Source organism: Antechinus flavipes, chromosome 2, assembly GCF_016432865.1.
Source record: "Antechinus flavipes isolate AdamAnt ecotype Samford, QLD, Australia chromosome 2, AdamAnt_v2, whole genome shotgun sequence".
NCBI lineage: Eukaryota > Metazoa > Chordata > Mammalia > Dasyuromorphia > Dasyuridae > Antechinus > Antechinus flavipes.
In genome coordinates, this window is record NC_067399.1 from 281,375,439 (window position 1) to 281,396,668 (window position 21,230).

The 21,230-nt window shown below is 35.1% G+C and overlaps 1 protein-coding gene across 1 annotated transcript in view; it reads right to left on the reverse strand.

Annotated features, from left to right (window-relative positions):
• The window catches only part of AKAP6 (A-kinase anchoring protein 6), a 560,338-nt gene that overhangs the window by 345,609 nt on the left and 193,499 nt on the right, over positions 1–21,230 (reverse strand). Inside the window, 1 exon segment of the mRNA XM_051977277.1 lies at positions 11,163–11,414. Coding sequence (XP_051833237.1) covers positions 11,163–11,414 — 252 coding nt within the window.

Here is a 21,230-nt window from a genome sequence, read left to right on the forward strand (position 1 = left end):
GTAGTTCCCAATCTTTTAAAGTAATAGTTTAAAAAAATTAAAATCAAAATAAACAATAGAACAAAAAGCTACATGGCTATCTATGATTCTTTCTACTGATGTATCTATTCATCCATCTATCATCTATACAGTCAGCCATCCATCCATTCAAATATTTGTCTGTCACCTATCTATCTGTCTGAATATCTATCAATCTAGCCTTACCATCCTACCATGGAGTTAACATATTAAAATTTAGAGTTCAAATCATGGTTATACCATCTACGAGTCTTTGTGATTCTGGGTATCTCCCTCAATCTCTGAGTCTAAATTTTCTCATAGGTAAAATGAGACTAGATAACCTCTCAAGTTTTTTTCCATAACTAAGTCTGTGACACTTTACTTCTATTATTTCTTTTATGGTAGTTGCTAAGGAATGATTCCTTTTTAAAAATGATTTTATGTTTTAAAATATGCAATTCTTCTACACATGTCTCCACAATTATCATGCTGCATAAGAAAAAATAGATCAAGAAGGGGGGAAATGAGAAAAAAACAAAAAAGCAAACAATAACAAAAAAATGAAAATACTATGTTGTGATTCATACTCAATCTCCATAGTCCTTTCTTTGGGTGTGGATGTCTCTCTCTCCATCACAAGACCATTGGAACTGGCCTGAATTATCTCACAGTTGAAAAGAATTACATCCATCAGAATTGAACATCACATAATCTTCTTGTTGCTGTGTACAATGTTCTCTTGGTTGTACTCACATCACTTACCATCAATTCATGTAAATCTCTCCTGTCCTCTCTGAAACCATCCTCCTGATTGTTTCTTATAGAACAATAATATTCCATAACATTAATATACCATAACTTATTCAGCAATTCTCCAACTGATGGGCATCCACTCAGTTTCCAGTTCCTTGATGCTAACACATTTTTGCACATGCGAGTTAAGGAATGACAATAAAATAATAACATTCCTATGTCACTTATATTATATCTACCCTTGACTATGGAGATTCTGACAAATAAGCATATTCTCTGAATATAACCTTTCTTTAATAGCAGTATCACAGTATAACAATATGTATCTTTTATAGGGGATCAATCAGTTTTCATAGCTAAAAAAGGACCAGGGGAATTTTACACTTAATTCAGGTCTACTTCTAAGACAAATGTTTTTTATAAGGAAGTCAGATACCAGCAATTGTAGAAATAGTCAACTCCACCAAATAAAAACGAACACACAAAAAATATATTATACAGGAATTTTTAAACAAGTAATATTGTGAAATGGCAGCTAGTTGGTGAATAGAACACTGGTGTTGGAGTCAAGAAGAGCTGAACACAAATCCAGCCTCAGAAATTTCCTAGTTATATGATCTTTTGTCATTTTGCCACTTTATTAAAAAAAAAAAGCATAGTATGGTTTACAGGGTCATGAAGAGTTAGACATGACTGAACAATATTGTCAAGTCCCCAAACTTCCAAATGAGCCATCTTCCAAAAGTAGATTTATAAGTTTCTTTTGTGATAAAGTGATTTTGTGGAAAGCTCACTGCATTTGGAGACAAAAAGCCTAGGCATGAATCCTCAGCCATGCAACTTAAATTACCTCTTTATCTGTGATTAAATATCCTCTGGGCCTCTCTGTATTCACCTATAAAATGACCAAGTTGGACCAAATGATGTTGAGGTCCTTGCCAGGTCTAAATATAATGATTTTCAGAACTTCAAGCATATTTTCTCATAGAAATGAGATTTAAAATGACATTAAGGTATGGATGTTTGTACACAAAATAGCTGAAATATGGCATTGCAATGAGAAATTCTAATCCTCTTCTGTCTGAGAGGCAATGGAGTTAAAATGCAGAAAACAAAATTTTGGAACAATAGCCAATGTGGGAATGTGTTTTGCTATACTATGCATATTCGTTATGAAGCTTTTATTTTTTTCTTTTTAAAATTATTTACAGAGTGGACTTGGGTTTTTTCAACAATGAAGAGATTCAAGGCAATTCCAATAGATTTGTCATAAAAGGTGCCATTCACATCCAGAGAGAGACTATGGGAGACTGAAAGCGGATCAAAGCATAGCATTTTCACCTTTTGTTGTTGTCTGTTTGTTTGTTTTTTCTCTTTCGTTTTTTTCCCTTTTTGATATTATTTTTCTTGGACAGCATGATTAATATGGAAATATGCTTAGAAGAACTGCATATGTTTAACCTATATGGGATTGCTTGCTGTCTTGGGTAAGGGGAGGAGGGAGACAAGAAGAAAACAATGAACCACAAGATTTTGCAAAAGTGAATGCTGAAAACTCTTTGCATGTATTTGGAAGAATAAAATACTATTAAAATAATAAAATTAAATAATTAATTGAGGGGCAAGAATAGATTAAAACATACTAAGTAAAATAAAATTTTAAAAATATATGTTTAGCATAAAAATAAATGATAAATGTCATAAACATATGATATATGTCAAAAATATAGTAACTATATGTAGTCATTGGGTCACAAGAACAAGAAAGAATCTCAAGTTCAATCCCCTGATTTTACATATGAGGAATATGAGATATAAAAGGTCTATATACTTTCTAGGGATATATTCATAGATAATAAAGTTGTAGCATGCATTGTCAGAGCTAGCTCAGTTTTGGAGAGGTTCTGAAAGAAACTATGGGAAAGAAGAAGTATTAGTCTGCCTACCAAATGGAAGGTCTATAGCACCTTTGTGCTTAAGTCATTGCTGCATACCTGTGAAACCTCAACATTATAACAGGTAATTGAATGGTTCCATTTGAATGATCTTAGGAAGATTTTTGCCATTCTAAGGTACCAGACACTGAGATCCTTCCTCAAGCTAAACCACCAAGCATTCAAATTCTTCTACAGCAAGTAAATCCCCAACTGGCTGATCATGTTATTTGAATGCCAAATATATATTTGCCTAAAAGACTATTTTATGGAGAATTCATACAAGACAAGCACTCACATGGAGGTCAGAAAAAGTGACACAAGGACACTTTCAAGAACTCTTTGAAGAACTTTGGAATTGATTGTAAGACATGAAATATGGAGACATCTCAATTCCAAATGCATAGATGATTAGTGCCTGATCTATCGTAAAGTCTTCCAAGTCACAATCAGACACACTTTATCTTGACCCCCATTATAATGATATCATTTTGGTCCTCTTCAAGAAGGAAGGACAACAACGAAATTCCAGAAGGAAGCTCTGAGCTAGTTCTTTCTGATTCCAAATCAGCACTCTAAACATTCTTATATTAGGAGAAATTGTACTCCATGATGTATTGATTAAAAAACAAATAAAATAGCCTGAGAAATACTTCTTCTCCTGCCTATGAAACAATAGAACCTTCCCATTTTTACAGTCATTAATAATGGTCTACAGAAAGAAGAGACTATGGCAGTTTTTGCCTACCATTCACACATATCTCTAAGAAACTTTGGTAAGCAATTCCACGCCTCAATAAATACTTCTTTAATCTCCCATGAAAATCCCCTCCCATTCCTAGCATGGCATAAGTCAGATATTTGTATGTACCAAAGTTTGTAGCTCAGAAGAAGCATGCCCTCCACTTTTGTAGGAAAGTCAGATCAGATGTACATTTTCTTTTCAGTGTTCAATAATGATCATCAGAAGCATTCATCTAGTTTTCACCAAGGAAATAATAAAAGAAAGGTTTCTGAGTTTCCTAGAGCAGATGAGTAATGAGTTCCATCCCTCCATTCTTAAAAAAAAAGTCACTTTAAAATGTTAATAAATACCTAGTCTTCAAACCTCCTTTTTGATAAGCCTCCAGGTTAGCTGCCTAATGTTTGCAAGAAGTAGAGTCCCAAGTGGATAGGGAGGTAAGAGAGTATGGTTTTTATTGCCTTTTTTATTGTAGAAAATATAGAATTTAATTGTGCTCAGCCACCAGCACTGTCAGAACAGCCAAGCAATATCTCAATCCAAAATATGTCTCCTCGTAATATATTATACAGCAGCTATTTTGATGAAGGTTATATTTTACAGAGGAGGATAATTTATTCATTTTATTATAGGCTTCAATCTTCACATAGATATTAAGGGAAACCTTTTCTTCTAGCTAGAAGCAAGAAATTCTGGTTGCTTCCTAACTCATTATTAAGCCACTGAAGTTCTATTTTCAAACCCTTTCCCGGATCCTTTTTTTTTTTTAAATTGAATTTTGTTAGCAAGTGAACATGAAGGTGAAACACTATTATTGGGGATTTTACACAGCTTCCCCTCAGACCTTCATAATACTTTATCAGTGCCTACACATTGTTATTTTTGTCAAGTTTCACACTGCCCTAATTAAGTTCTCTTCTGGTTTCCTCCCATACCCTGGTCCATTCTTTATATATTTTTCTTCTAAAATGGGATCCAAAAACTAGCAAATATTTAGGTCAAGATCATCATGCTGGCTTTATACTGGAGAAAACCCCATTGTTTAAAGAGATAGTGTAACAAAAAACAGGAATTCAATGCAATGTCATTCAATCCAAAAATCAAATAATCAACAAGCATGAATTAAGTGCGAACTGGGTGCCAGAAATTCTGCTAGGCTCTGGCGATACAACAGCAAAAAAATATATACAATCCTTATGCTCAGCGATCTTACATTCTACGAGAGGAGACATGTATATAAATAAGCACACATAAAAGAAATATGAGGTAAGTTTTTTTGGGGGCAGAACTAGCATTTGGGGAAATCAAAAAATATTTCATATAGAAGTTCTTATTAGAGAAGAGTTTTGCAGAAAATAAGGCATTCCTAGAGTGGGAGATGGAGTGTAGGAGCTCAGGTGGTAATAAATTCTGGGCATAGTGAAAAGGGACCTAACTATCAATAGTCATTTATAAATAGGCAAGGAGCTAGAAACTGAGTGGATGCCCATCACTTGGGGAATGGCTGAATAAGTTATGGTATATGATTGTAATGGAATGTAAGAAATATATTATATATATATATATATATATATATATATATATATATATATATATATATATATATATATAAAATATAAGAAAAATGTTCTATAAGAAATGATGAGCAGGATGATTTCAGAAAAGCCTGGAAAGCCTTACATGAATTAAAGCTAAGTGAAGTGAGCAGAAACAAGAGAACGTTGCATACAGTAACAAGATTATATAATGATCAACTGTGATGGACTTGGCTTTTTTCTATAATGAGGTCATTCAAGGCAATTCCAAAAGACTTGTGATAGGAAGTGCTATCTAGGTCCAGAGAGAAAGAACTACGAAGACTGAATGTGGATCAAAAAATAGTATTTTCATCTTTTTCATTGTTGTTGTTGCTTATTTCCCTGTTGTTCTGTTCTTTCTCTTATTTTCTCCCTTATCTGATTTAAAAAAAAAAAACACACAGCATGATGAGTATGGAACTGACATGACTTTTAAAAAAAATTAGCAAATGCTTTTCAGTTATCTCCTCCCCCTCCCCCATGATATCTAGTAATTCTTATGGAGCAAATTTATACTTTTTGATTCTGTCACTAGTGATAGTAAGTACTGTGATATCATGTAAATATTTATATTAAATAATAATGGTTCTTTGTTAAATCTCTAAAGCCATTTTTGAGATGGAAACCCAAACCAAAGGACATTCCTGACTCCATCTGCTTTCCCTAATTAATATTGAGACAAGTCTCTCAATCTGTCTGAGCCTTTATTTCTTCATCTGTAATGTGGGGATTAAAAATACCTCATTTGGTTACCTCAAATTGGTGTTAGGGATTGGAGCTATAGTACCCAGTTTCCCCCCTCCCCCCTTTTTTCAATCAAGTTATTCTCCAAATCCTCCCCTTCACATGACCAACTTTTCAAATACTTGAATAGCTCTCATCTCTCAATTCTCCTTAAGATTTCTTCTTTTTATTGGGTTAAATGTCCTAGCTCCTTCTAACGAACCTCAGGGCATAAACTGAAATCCCTTCAATCATTTTGGTTGCTTTTCTTTGGATACTCTCTAGCTTATCAATATTTTTAAAATGTGTTACTCAGAACTGAACACAATATTCCAGGTGAATTTTGAAAAGGGCAAGAATATCATTTCACTCTTTCTGATTCCTATACCTTTCTCAATATACCCCCAAACTGAATTCACTTTTTTTTTGACTGCTGCATCATAATACTGACTTATATGGGGATAATAATTAATGCCTCATTCATCTCACAGAATTCTTAGCATAACAAATTTCAAGTTAGAAAAAGATCCAGTCTATCTCCTTCATTTTATCAGCAAGTGAATTCAGGTCCTGAGAAATTGAATGACTTTGCTCAGGATTTCATGGCTCTCAAATAGCATAAATGGGATTTGACCCTAGAGCCCTGATTCCAAAATCAGTACAATTTCTGCTGGTCAGGTTGCCTCCAAATTGTGAGGAATGATTGTATTTAGCTTATTGACTAAAATAAAGTGCTTTGTAAACTACAAAGTATTACATAAGCAAAAGACTTAATTCAGAACCAGTCTGAATCTTTATATGCGGATATGCAATAAATGAACTCCTCTTTTTTTTTTTTTTTTTAATTTCAGGTTAGTATATCTAAACCTTACCTTAGTGACCTAAAATAACTAACTCATTGGTTTCAGAAATCAGAATTGGGAGAAATGAGTAAAAATGATAAAGGGGGTAATTTACATCTGATATCAGGAAGAGCTGTCTAACAATTTGAAATGACCCCGCAGTGGAATAGGCTGCCTCAGAAGATGGCACCATTGTAGTAGAGATTCTTTTCTGAAAGGGCTAACTGGCTACTGAAATTCTTTCATTTCTGAATTTCTGTGGTTCTATGAAATGAACATGAATTTCATGGAGGATTCCCTGTTGGGTCTCTAGACTTCATGGAACCAGTATAATATGATCTATGAATAGGAGATATGGTGGTCTTCCTCCTTTTTAATTAAAAGTCCTCCTTCTTTTTGGATTCTAAGTAAGACATTGTCCATGAACCGACAGCTCAGGTCAGCATATCTCTGTTTCTTGCCATAAGCCACAGTCATAGATAATCTGGGGTCACCTTTACACAATGATGTTGAGAAGCAGGACTTTTGTGGACAAAAATGATATAATTCCATCATTTAAACATCATTTAAATTCTCTATAAGAATTAAAACTAACTAGAAAACACTGTTACAAGCTTTAAGGGAGCTGTGATCTCAACAGGATAGATAATATCTCTAGTGATGTAGATAACCTATACATAATTGCCCACAAGCTCCCTTAAATTTCAGATTGTATATAAGTTAGGAAGACTATCTAAGGCCAATAAAGGTGGTGGATTAATCCCGTAGGATAAAAATAACAGGCAGTCCAAATGGCACATTGGTACTTCTGAAATAATAAGTGAATAAGATCACATGATAAGTAGATTATAGAAAATGCATGGGGCAGCTGGATGGCACAGTGGATGGAGCACCAGCATCAGGAGGCCCTCACATATTTAACACTTACTAGCTGTGTGAATCTGGGCCAATCACATAATCCCAAATGCCTCGCAAAAATAAATAAATAAGAAAAAAATTTGGAATAGCACATTTTTATAGGATAAACATAAAAATAACTATATATTATGCTTTGAGTATTATAAAATATTTTCCATACATGTCATTTGAGCCTTACAAATAACCTTATGAGATAAGTACTATTATTATTCCCATTTTATGGATAAGAAAGCTAAGGCCCAAATAGGTTAAGTAATTTGTCTAGGGATGCACAGCCAGTAAATGCCTGAAGCAGGATTAAAACTTGAGTCTCCCTGACTTCACACCTATCACTCTATTCATCACAATAGATGGGATATGGAATTACTCCATCATCCTGACTCTTCCCCTCACCATAGAACTTCAAAGTATCAAATTCAGAAATGATAGAGGAATGATTTCATGAGTCTTCCCCAATTATAACTACTCACAATGACCTCTTTCTCATCTAAACTGATCATTGTACCACCCAGTTATATATTGCTGTGTATTTGTTGTTATAGTTTCATAAATTTTATCTCCTTAACTAGAATGAGAAACTTCTTGAAGACAGGGAATATGTTTTCTGTATCTTTTTAGACCACATAGTACCTAGCACAGAGCTATGGAAAATAGTAAAAACTCAGGATATTTATTGAATAACAAAATGAATGAATACTTCAAAAAAATGGAAGTATTATGGTCTGTAAACAAAGAATCAATAAATATTTGTAACTTTTGAGTGATAAATCACAAAGCCATACATAATTATTAATTGGCTCAAATGGAATAGTTGGAACTTTCCAGAGAGAAAAGCATTTTGCGGAAGAAATATTTGAGTTTATATAATATTAACATTTCAGTAGTGCTGTTGAACTCATAGATAAAAGAATGACTGCTGGAAAGAAGTCCTAATTACAGTTCACATTTTATATTTAATCATGCTGGTCTATATTAATTTTAAAATGTTACTACTGTCAGTAGAATGCATTTACTTCTAATACACAATGACCATCTTCCATTTGAAAGGGTTTCTTAAGTATTTGTTTGTCAGTTATAGACCTGATATCACAGTAGAGAAAATAATTTTTTAAAAAATTATGCACATTTTTTGGCAGGGAGATGATATAAATCTATCATTTTAGGCCCCAAATATATAATTTAATGTAAAGAGAAAAGTGTTTTGGTTAACTAAACAAAAGAACTTTGATGTTCTGATACAATCCACATATGCCTAAAAAATGTATTCTTTCTTTTTCTGGAATGCTCAGGTCCTACTATTCCAAACTAAATCATGCATGTTAGCTATTCTTGTTTGACAGCATGTTTTATTCCATTTCCTCTTTCATTTGTCTGCAAATCTTTGCCAGCTGAATTTATTTAGACTTGGTTGAATATTTCATCCCTTTCCTCCCATATTTCCCTTAATTTTTGTGTGATGACAGGTATGAGTGACTTAGAGTAAATAGAAGACAAAGAACCCAAGGAGCTATACTTTGTCTTGTATTAATCATTTATTCAGTGACCTGCACTACTTAAGAGTCTACTTAAGGTTTTCTACAGCAATATAGGACAGATAAGGTAGAGATAATACAAAAACAAAGGAGAAAGCATAATGACAAAGACAATTATAAATTGATTAGATTCATGTGAGATGCACAATTACATGTATATGCACATACATAAATGATACACACATGTACAATATACATATGTATATGCATGGATATATTCACATTCAAACAGGCTTACTTTATAATCAGTCTACTATTGTACTCCATTCTCATTAACTTTTTCATTGTTCTTCAATTGACTTTTCATGACTTTGTAAGGGCTTTTCTTGGCAAAGATAATAAAATGGTTTGCCATTTCCTTTTCCAGCTCATTTTTACAGATGAGAAATCTACTCACTATTTGTATAATTTAGGGAAATACTTAAGCTCTCTTACTTTATCCCTCTGGGCCTCAACTTTCTCACTTCCTAAATGAGGGGTTTGGATTTTTTGACATCTGCAGTCCCTTCCCTGAGAAAATTCACATATTTAAATATGGAGATAGGTCCAAGGATCTTCACCATTTAAGAACAATCAAATCTAGAACTAGATTCATATTCTAAGCTTCCCATATTTATAGATCAATGTTTAAGACTGTATCCTAACAAAGTGAACCAGTACCTGTGGAAAACATGTAGGTATCCAATGTGCTTAGTTGCCAAATATACATATAAAAGCATATATGCACATATATATACACATATAACACACACAGCTGTTAAATAGCTTTGGGGCTATGCCTTTTGCCACAAAGCAACCAAAAGAATATATATTGAATGATTGAATTTTCTGTTAATATAGAATTTTGATACTAATATTAAATGAGGATTCAGTAAACAACAATACACAAATATATCACTTTTTCACCTTTCTATTTTGTAGAATGGGGAAATTAAAATTTTAAGAGTTTATAAGGAATTTCACCCCTAAAATCACCAAACTCTTTTCCTACTTTTCCATTTTGCAGGATGGGAAAATTAAGATTAAAAAGTTCTAATAATTAAATTATTTTTCATCATTTTTCTAAATTTCATCTGTACAAAAGACTGCTGAGATTGAAATTCGCTCTACTAGGGGAGATTGCCAAATTGTCTATAACTTAAAGTCTTAGAAAGTCACCAAAATTTTTCCCACCTTTTTTTTTTGTGGAATGGGAAAATTAAAATAATAAAGTTTATAAGGAATTTAAGGCAGCTAAGTGGTACAGTTGGTGGAGCACTGGGCTTGAAACTAGAACATGTATCTTTGTAAGTTAAAATCCATGTATGACTTTCTCACAATCATACAGTTAGTGTGTATCAGAAACAGGATGTAAAAACAGGTTATTTTAACTCCATGGTCAGGTCTGCAATCCAATAATATCCCAGACTACCTTTCTGATGTCTATACCACCCCTAAAATCACCATACTCTTTCCCTTCCTTCCCATTTTGAAGAATGGGGGAATTAAGATTCAAAAAGTTTATAAAAGGAATTTCATTCCTAAAATCATTATACTCTTTTCCTACTTTTTCATTTTGCAGAATAGAGAAATTAAGATTTTAAAAGGTTTATAAGGAATTTCACCGCTAAAATCACTGAACCCTTCTCTACCTTTCCCATTTTGTAGAATAGGAAAATTAAGACTTAAAAGATTTATAAGGAATTTAGGGCAAACAAGTGGTATAGTAAATAAAATACTGGTCTTGGAATTGGAAGACTCATCTTCCCAAGTTCAAATTTAACCACAGATACTAACTATGTGATGACCTTGGACAAGTCACTTAACCCAATTTGCCTCTGTAAGGCAGAGAGAGAGAGAGAGAGAGAGAGAGAGAGAGAGAGAGAGAGAGAGAGAGAGAAAGAGAATGCTTCTGTAAAATGAGCTGGAGATGTAAATGGCAAACCATAACCCGTTATCTTCGCCAAGAAAATACCAAATGGGGTCACAAAGAATTAAAGATAACTGAAATGATTCAGCAACAGTAATATAAGGGGTTTGTCCAAAGTTACATATAATAATTAACTGAAGAAAAATGTCTCTTTCACAGCCCTAAATATTAAAACTCTTCCCAACAGGAAAGCCTTAAAGAATGCTTCTCCCTATGAAAAAGTTATACATACCTCAGTTGTCTCTTCAGAGAAAGCCTGCAGAATATCAGTCTGCCTGGTGTAGTTCCCATTGGCGTCCTGTAATCCCTGTAGAATTCGTTCTCTCAGAACCAGAACTGAGACCCGCAGCTGGTGCCAGAGGAGCTGTACTGTGTGGATATCAACTATCACATTGACAGAATAGGATAGAAGCTTCAGCGAAAACTCAGTTTCTAGGAGAGCATGGATTTGTTCGACGTGATCAGATATGTCTTCACATATGTCCTGTAAAAAGAAAGATACAGAGAGAAAGAAATAGAGACAGAAAAAGAGAGAGAGACAAAGAGAGCAAGAGAGAGTAAGAGAAAAAGAAAAAGAGACAGAGAGAAAGAGAGAGACACACATACAAAGAGAGAGAGAGAGAGAGAAAGTCAGTCAGAGAGAGATAGAAAGAGACAGAGACAAAGAGAGAAACAGAGATAAAGACAGACAGACAGAAAGAGAGAGAGAGAAAGAGAGACAGAGAGAGAGAGAAAAAGAGAGACACACATACAAAGAGAGAGAGAGAAAGTCAGTCAGAGACAGAAAGAGACAGAGACAAAGAGAGAGAGATAAAGACAGAGAGACAGACAGAGACAGAGAGAGATAGAGAGACAGAGAGAGCGAGAAAAAAAAGAGAAAGAGAGAGAGAGAATAATTTTAGTTCAATGGATAAGGTACAAGAAGATAGTCATTCTTCATCTGATACCACCTTTCAAGACTTAAGTCAACCCAGGTCTCAGGTTATTGAAGATCTAGTAGTTGGCCATCTGTTACTTGGATAGAATACATATTTGCAGTTCATACTGCTGGATCTGTGCCCTCAGCAGGCATGCAGGTAAATGGATATTTTCCTTAAACCACAAAAGCCTTGCAAGCTATTGTTTCTTATGGGCAAAATAAAAGGTCTGCTGAGGTGAAGGACTTACTCTGTGAATACCTTTGCTGTTTTCTCTCCATTCTTGGATATTCAGCAAGAAAGTCAGTAATTGTATTGTGTGTCCACCATGTTTGCTGTGGGGTAGCTAAACTGGATCATCTTCCAAAGACCTTTTTGCCATCAGAAAGTCAAGTGGGACTGAATGCTTAACTCACCTATAAAAGATTTGCCACACTGTCTCTCACAGAAGTACTTCTGAAAAATTAGATTTATGGCAGGTAGCTAAACTTCTAAGCAAGATTTGCAAGATGAATTATGATTTTTAAAGCAATGAAATTCTCTACAAAAGCACTCAGGAGTGGCAGAAGAACTGGGAAATGCCATTCTAAAAATGTTGCTGTAGGGAGATTGAATTTTTTGCATATAACCAGCATCACATTTTAATCAGTGTCTGCCCAAGAGCATCATAAATTTAAATTTAAATGTACCCCCCTCCATCCTAATAGATATAGTCAGGCCTATCAAATTTCCACAGTACTAATATGGGCCAGTGACATCAACTATTCAATTTGTCAAGGTAGTTAGTTTAAAGTTTAGTTGTGTGTGTGTGTGTGTGTGTGTGCGCGCGCACGTGCATATGTGTGCTTGGAGGGAGGGGTCTGGAAGAATTTGTGATTTCATTATGTGAGAAACTCTCATATGGAAATTCTATTTCTGTGTTTTGAAAATAACTGTTTCCCATTGTACTTCCACTTTACTTTTATCACTTAGAATCTCTTTTCCTTCAAAACTTAATTCAAGTTAAGTTTTGGCATCTTCTCTATTATGCCTTGCCAATCAATCCCCCCTGCTCTTTATAGGTCTCCTTATCAATTACCTTGTGTAATTATTTTGTATATATTTGCATATTCACATCTTCCCCTATAGAATGTCAGCTCTCTGAGAATAATAGCTGTCTACATTCCCAGTATCTAGCATATATTAGGCACTCAATAAATGATTGATTGAAATCTTCTGGGATAGTGCTATCTGGGATAATGATAGATGGTTACATTTGATCTTAAGATCTTCTTAATTCCAAGCCTAGCCCTTTACCCACTTTTCCAAGCTTCTGTTGATAGATAAAAAACTGTGACTTGAAAACATTCCCAGGAGAAAAATTCCTTTTTTAGATGGGTATTATACATTAGAGGCACTTAATAATGCTTTAAATCTAATTGAAATGCTTCCAGGATAAAAGAAAAAGAATTTTTTTTTACCTTTTTTTTGATATTTAAAGCCTGACTTGATTGACTTTACCATCACAAATAACAAAGTAGCTCTAACCATATTAGATTCCAAATTAAAATTCCATTACTAATGATATCACCCTAGAATAGAATATAAATATTACCTAATAGGTGGAAAAAAAAATAAGGGAAAACTATAAATTCTGGGAGGAAACCCTATGAAAAATGCCTGAGACATTAAGAAATAGCTATATTATACTTTCAATTCATACTCCAAAATTGGTTCTTGAGAAGAAATAATTGTTTAAAACTGCAATATTAAAGCATGTTAACAAATTTGATGAAATAGTTTTGAAAACTCCTTAGAGGGAATCTGAGAAGTTAGCGTATGAGTTGTTCTGATCTAAAGAAAATGGTCTAATTAAAATGTAAATGCTCTTTTTTCCAATCTCAGAGAATAGCTTTCAATGATTTTGGAGAGAAAAATGAAATAAACACATCATCAATTCTAAACTGTTACAAATGGACTTGACTTCATAATCCAGCAGTTCCTGTCCCTTGTTTTATAAATGAAGACATTAAGACCCAAAGAAATTTAAAATACCTTGCTGCCAAATTTCACACACTACTTTAATTGTGGCAGAACCAGGTCTAGAACTGAGGCTTTCTTGATATCAATTCTAATATGTAACAAAATCAAAGCATGCACGTCAGTAAATCCTGTCTGAGGACAAGAAAGCCAGCAGGTCTAGATCAGAGTGTTTGGAGACAAATAATCCATACTAGATAGGTAGGTTGGACTCAGATCATGAAAAGGGCTTAAAAGCTAAACAGATGAATCTGTGTTTTATTGAAGTGATAAGGTGCCACTGTACTACTAGCTGAGCAGTTAGATGGCACGGTGGATAGAGCACTGGGCATGGAATCAGAAATACTCATCTTTCTGAGTTCAAATTCAATTTCATGAGCAGAACCAGGAGATCACTATATACTTCAACAACGATATTGTATGAGGATGTATTCTGATGGAAGTGGATTTCTTTGACAAAGAGACCTGAGTTTCAATTGATAAATGATGGACAGAAGCAGCTACACCCAAAGAAAGAACACTGGGAAATGCTTATAAATTGCTTGCATTTTTGTTTTTCTTCCCAGGTTATTTTTACCTTCTGAATCCAATTCTCCCTGTGCAACAAGAGAACTGTTCGGTTCTGCAAACATATATTGTATCTAGGATATACTGCAACATATATAGCATGTAAAGGACTGCTTGCCATCTAGGGGAGGGGGTGGAGGGAGGAAAGGGAAAAATCGGAACAGAAACGAGTGCAAGGATTAATGTTGTAAAAAAAATTACCCTGGCATGGATTCTGTCAATATAAAGTTATTATAAAATAAAATTAAATTAAAAAAAAAACAAAAAAATTCAATTTCAAACACTTCCTAGCTAATAATTCTGGGCAAATCATTTAATCTTGTTTGCCTCCATTTCCTCATCTAGGAAATGACAAACCACTGCAGTATCACTGTTTCCAAAAAAAACCCCCAAAGGGGGAAGGTCTGGTAGAGTCACTAAGAATATGATACAATTGAAAAACAACTAAAAACTAAGAGTGATCTTGGGGGCAGTGAAGGGGCGCAGTGGATAGAGCATCAGTCCCCGAATTCAGGAGGACCTGAGTTCAAATCTACCCTCAGGTACTTAATACTTCCCAGCTGTGTGACCCTGGACAAGTCAGATAACCCCAATTGCGTCAGGAAAAAAATAAAATGATCTTGACCTTTTTTAATATCCTTAGCATTCTGCCTACTACATAAAAATGTGTTGATTGATTGTTTGATATAGAAAAAAAAAAGAATTAGATAAGTTACTGGGCTTATAAATGGAATAATAAAGTTGATACAGAGAATCTAGGAGAGGATTTTTAAGATTTTTCCTGGATTATTATGGAAGATGAAATCAACAAAGAAAATGACTTCTCCTTAGCCCTACTCACTCTCTCCTCTCCTCTCTTCTCCTCTCCTCTCCTCTCCTCTCCTCTCTTCCCTCCCTCCTCTACGCTCCCTCCCTCCTCCCTCACCCCCTCCCCCTTACATTGTTGCAGGAGATGGAAAAGAGACAACTGGGAGCTCCTCCTTCATCATCCTCCACTTAAGGATGGGACCCTAGGGAATCTTCCCCATCATTTTCTATCCAGATACTTTCCTGGAATTCATTATCTCTATAAACTCATCATTCTGAAAGATGAAATCAACTCTTTTTCCCCCTATGTGATCTGGACTCCTGTTCTTCAGGGCTTCATTGGATCATAATTGGAGTCTGTTTTGAATGCATTTCTAGTTCTATTACCATGTTTCTTGGCCTAATTTTCTCTTATTCATTCCTTTATAGAATCAGTTAGAAGGGACATTATTTGTCATCTAACCCAACAAAATTATTTTATAGAAAAGTCAAGTGATTAGCATAAATTTAGCATATATAATATAGCCAATGAATGAGAAATAAGAATACTCAAACCCAAATATCCTGGCTGTTAATGTAGTTCTTTATCTATTCCTTCAGGGTGCCTTGTAATTCTTTCCTCTAGCTGATCTAAAAACAAGATCCAATGCAGTCTGTTTTTTTCTAGTTATTTTTGCATATCCTTATAGATCTTACTTAACATTAAGGTTCCTCTGAAAGCACAGTAATAAATGATGTCATAAGAACTTGTTAGTGCCAAAAGAATGATATCAAAAAAGGGATAGATCATTAAATGATGAAATGGTGAAGTTCCACAAAATTAATATTTGTTTGTATTGCTTGCTCATTTATTAACAAATATTTGTATTTGTATTACTTACATTTTGGAAAATAGTGATAGAGCAACAATATGTGAGGTATGATAGAATACATAATAATGAACTAATGACACCATATTTGTCATGAGTTCCACATCGTCTTTACAATGTTGAAGCACACAGATAAGGGACTAGCCTAGTATAGACTTGTATTGAAAACATCTCTCTGCAGATTTACATCAAAAAAAATTCTACCTTATTACTCCACTTACATTTTCATCAAGTTCAGTCCACCAGTTTAGCTGCTGATGTAAAGGATAACATCACAGAAATGTAAGAATTTAAAAAGAGATGGGTTTATGATGTCACATGAACAAGAAATAAATCAGTACACAGACTATGTGTTTCACCTACGTGCAGACAAGAAATTTAGAGCAAGCATTCTTTATTTGGGCGGGAAGGGTAGGTACTGGACCCATTGGGCAATCTGGTAAAGCTAAATTTCTAAAAATAATGTTTTTTAAATGAATAAAATAAAATATATAGAATACAAAGGAAACCAATCACACTGAAATATAGCTTTTGAAATTGTTTAAAAAAAAAAAAAGTTGCAGAACACAGTTTAAAAACTCCTGATCTGCAGGGAGAGAGATTTGTAGGAGAGCATGGGTCAGGAGAGAAGAGAATGAGAAAATATAGCTGGTCTCTGATCTGGAGAGAATGATGACATTCAAAATTCATAGATTTCTCAAAAGATTGAAAAGCCATTGAAAATACCAACAACCCTTCCTGATGTTTCTTTCAGAGGCAGGTTGAAGACATTGGAAATCTTGTTACCTGCAAGCTTAGGGAGAGAAATTCTCATCTTGGAGTCTAATATAAGTAGGATTTGGGAAACAAATGTAAAAAGAAGCCTAATGAAGGATTTCCAATTTCTCATTAACTTTTGAATTATAAACATGCAGTTTTGAAAGGGCAGCACAACCAAAACCTTTATCAGGCATGCTGTATTCAAATGCAATTATTACTTATGACTCTCTTTGCTCAATAAAACATAATATATTTAAGAAAACAGTGTATGCTTTCAGAATGGTACTGGTGACTACATTGTCCTCAGATTATTATGAACTCAACATCTCTATTTTCTAAGAAATTGCAAGTCACAATTTGTAGGACATAACACTAATAAAATTATAATAATCAGTTTCAATTTTATGACTTTGGTGCTATTATTTTGCAAGTATAAAAGAAAATGAGGTTATGCAGAGACTATCTCAGAATGAACTAAAGAAAATGGCATAAAAATGCCACTTCACTGTTATGTAAGGCTTCCTTCCCCCCCCCCCCCATAACTTCCAAGGTATTCAGGAATGACTAGAATGACTTCAGATCTTTTTTAAATTGCACACACACACACACACACTCATATATCATAAACTGTACTGAAGCGTCTTGAGAGCTGAACTTTTTATAGAAAAAACATTGCATAGGCCAAGTTGCCAAATGTCCACATCACTCAAGTTTTCAGACACCTTCTGAGGCTTCATGGACAGCTGCTTTAGTCTATCAGGGAGGCAAGGGTGTCTCCATGGTTACTAAAATAGTCCAGTTACAAACATTGATGGGAACCAAGGCTGGATACAAATATACTGTACAGGGGCCTGCCTCGATTTTGTTTATTTGTTTAGGTTGTAGTAGTGGTTGTTATGTGTGTGTTTCATATTGAAAATTGAAGTTTAAAAATAGGAATGTACATGTTTGCATGAGTATGTTTACATTCTGGTGACATATGTGTATATGTATATATGACGTGTATATATGATATACACATACATACAAATTGGTTATATATATGTATTTGTGTGCATATATACATATATATTTGTTTTGTGCCCCAATTCTTCCAGAAAAACATAGATTTTTAAGATAACTATTTTAGATAATAGTCTATAGCCAAGGTAAAAAATAAACCAAAACTCCTCTATGGAGTTGTATATAGGATGATTGTGAAAATACCAGATGAGGTCATGAAGAGATTGCAACTAAAATGACTGAATAGCAATAAAGTTATCAGGATTTTTAGGTCCTTTAGATTGTTGGGATTTTTAAGTCCACTCAAGGGAGGATGGTTGTCCAAGAGTAGAAAACTTTTATAGAGATTATATTCCTCTAAACCAGAAGTTCATGAACTTTTTTTGTATTTATTAATATTTAGATAACTTATTTAAATGTAACTGCTTTGTTTTGTGTTTGTGTAGTGCATTTTATTAATTTAAATCCTTTATTCAGAATAGGGATCCATAGGCTTTACTAGCCTGTCAGAGGGTGCCATGATACAAGCATAGTAAAGAATCCTTTCTGTAAACCAAGGGAGGGAGGTGTGGCTCAGGGCCTGGGGTAAAGGGAGCAATGGCTACTATAGATTGATAAGAGTACAAGATGAGGAGCTTGACTGACCCATGAGGTTTCTGAACAAATGGCAACTTCTCGTCCACTCTACAGGTAGAGAGAGAAATGGGCCCCGGCCCAGCAAGCCTGTATCTTTATCTGAGTCCGTCTCCTTGTCCAGCCACTAGGGCTTCTCAGGGCTAAGAGTGATGGCCCAAGGGCTGACTGGGCAGCGGAAGGAAGAAACAATGATTGTTCTACAGAAAATAGGATCCTTGGAGAGGGAGAAAACGGGAAAGGAGGCTGTCATCCCGCTGCAAGGCCGTGCGTCCTGGTGTCACCTGTGCCCTGCTAGTGCTGGAGACCGATCTGTTCCTGAAGCTACTCCCTCCCAGGCTTCTCCCGAGACCCAGACCCCAGCGCTTGGCAGCAGGAAAGCAGAGTGGGGCTCTGTGAAAGGGAAGGCAGGGACACGAGTGAATGGGACTGATTCAGTAGGAGACCAAGTCCCATGTTCCCGACTCCCAGAGCCAGAAGATGAGGTCTTGGGCCTCAGGTGTCAGGAAGTCACATGATCTCTGGGCCTGGCTCTCTAAAGGTCAGACTCACAGGAAGAGACATGACCCACAGGAAGTGACACAACTGACAGGAAGTGACATAACCCACAGGAAGTAACATGACCCACAGGAAATGACACAACCCAAAGAAAGTGACACGAGCCACAGGAAGTGACATGACCCACAGGAAGTAGACAACATTGGTGACCATTGGTCAAGAATGGCTACTTCCTTTTAGTCTATCCAGTGAAAAGGCTTAAGACTTTTGCTATTTAAACCTGAGAAGCCGGAAGCTGCTTAGGTTCTACGAGCACATGTCAGGAGCTTGCTTGGCCCCTAGATGTGTGTCTGGGCCTCTCCCTGAAGGGAGTAAATAAATGCTTTCTCTTTGTACCTGTCTCTGATTAGTTAATTTGGGGAAGGGGTCTAACACCCGTGCCACACATTAGGAATTAGGCAGAGAAATTTCAAGCAGGGAATTACAAATGAGGGGTGCTTCCTCCCAGCCCCCCAAAAACCTGTGAGAGAGACATGTCACTGCCTCTCCTATCCCCTCCCTAAGTGACTTGTTCTGAGTCATGAAATAGGAAAAACCCTGCCCTCCTCAGAGACCAAAGATTAGCAGCCTGGTTGCCAGAGTGGTAGACTGAAGGCTCAGGAGAATTAGGGCCCCAACACTGACCTTCTTCCTCGATGCTGGTCAAAGTAACTTTTAAAATGCCTTCAAGATTTAACCATCACTCTATTCAATCCAGCTACTACTTTACTGGATCCTTCAAATCTTTCCACAATTTTCACTCCAGCCTCAATTTAACTCTGAGGTCAGTGTGCCTTCCCCCATAATCTCTAGGAACTCTGTTTGCACCTTTGTAAAATCAAGGAGTTGGAAATTATGATCTCTAAGGTCCCTTCTAGCTTTAATATGAAACTTTCAGAATTTGTAGGTAGGGGATGCACCCAACTCCATTTCATATAATTTATTAAATTCTTTTGCTCTTTTAAGAATTTGCTTTAAAAAACAAAACAAAACAAAACATTTCTTTATAAAGGAGTTTTCATTTCAACAGTCCCTTAATTGAGAGACTTACTGTAAATCCCTAGTTAAAGCCTGTGACTTATTTCTGAGAAGGAAAACCTATCAGGGCCTAGAGAATAACCCCAAGTGAGGTAGGGAGAAGTATTTCCCTAATTAAGTGAGATTAGTGCTCATTTGCATTCTGGACTCTGAGTTCTATTTAAGGAAAGGAAGCTTAATGAAAATTCACTGATGGAGAAATCACAGGCCATTGCCACTACTCTGGCATATTGCCTAGAAGTTGGCAGAGGAATCTCCTCTGAAGGTGTTCACAATCCTACACGTGCACAGCTCAAGAGCTACCAGCTCTTCAAATCAATCCTTGCAGCTGGTTGAAAGTTAACCTGACTTGCTCTTCTGCTCAAAGATATCATTTTCTCTGCACAAGAATTTACAGTGATTGAAGGTTACACACAAGAGGAAGGCAGAATAAAGAAAGCAGGCCTAAAAGAACAAAACAAACAATGTCTACAACAATGATTATGGAAAGAACAACAATCACAAAATAACTGAAAATGAATGCTATTGCAAGGGCCCCTAAAGAAGAAAATAAGAAGATACTCTTCTCTCTATCTCCTTTGAACAGATCCATCTATGGGAGTGGAATATTGGTTATATTTTTAGACTTTTTAGATGCATTGATTGGTTTTGTTACTTTTTTACTCTTTATATTTTATTTTTTCAAGTATATGTATATATTAATATATGTATGTGTGTATATATGTATATATATACACATACACACATATATATGTATACACACATACACACACACACACACACAAAAATATATATATATATATATTAAATGAGGTAGGGCTCTAGTAAGGAGAAGGGGGAAATAATAGGAGGAATTTAGGTAGTATAAGACCAAAAGATAACAGTAAACTTTTATGAATTAGAAATGAAAAGAGCAGTAAAAATAAATAAATAAAAATAAATAAAAACAAAAGCTGTTCAAGTGGTTTAGGTTGATGGTGATAAGTTCTTATATTTGAATAATGCCAGTGCATAGAAAGGAAGGATTTCATTGGAAAGATTTTAAAGGTCATATCAGCAAAGCATAATAACTAATTGGATGTGGGAAATGAAAAAAGAGAGAAGAATCAAAGATTCTAAAGATTCTAGCATGGTTGACTGGGTTTCTGCTGT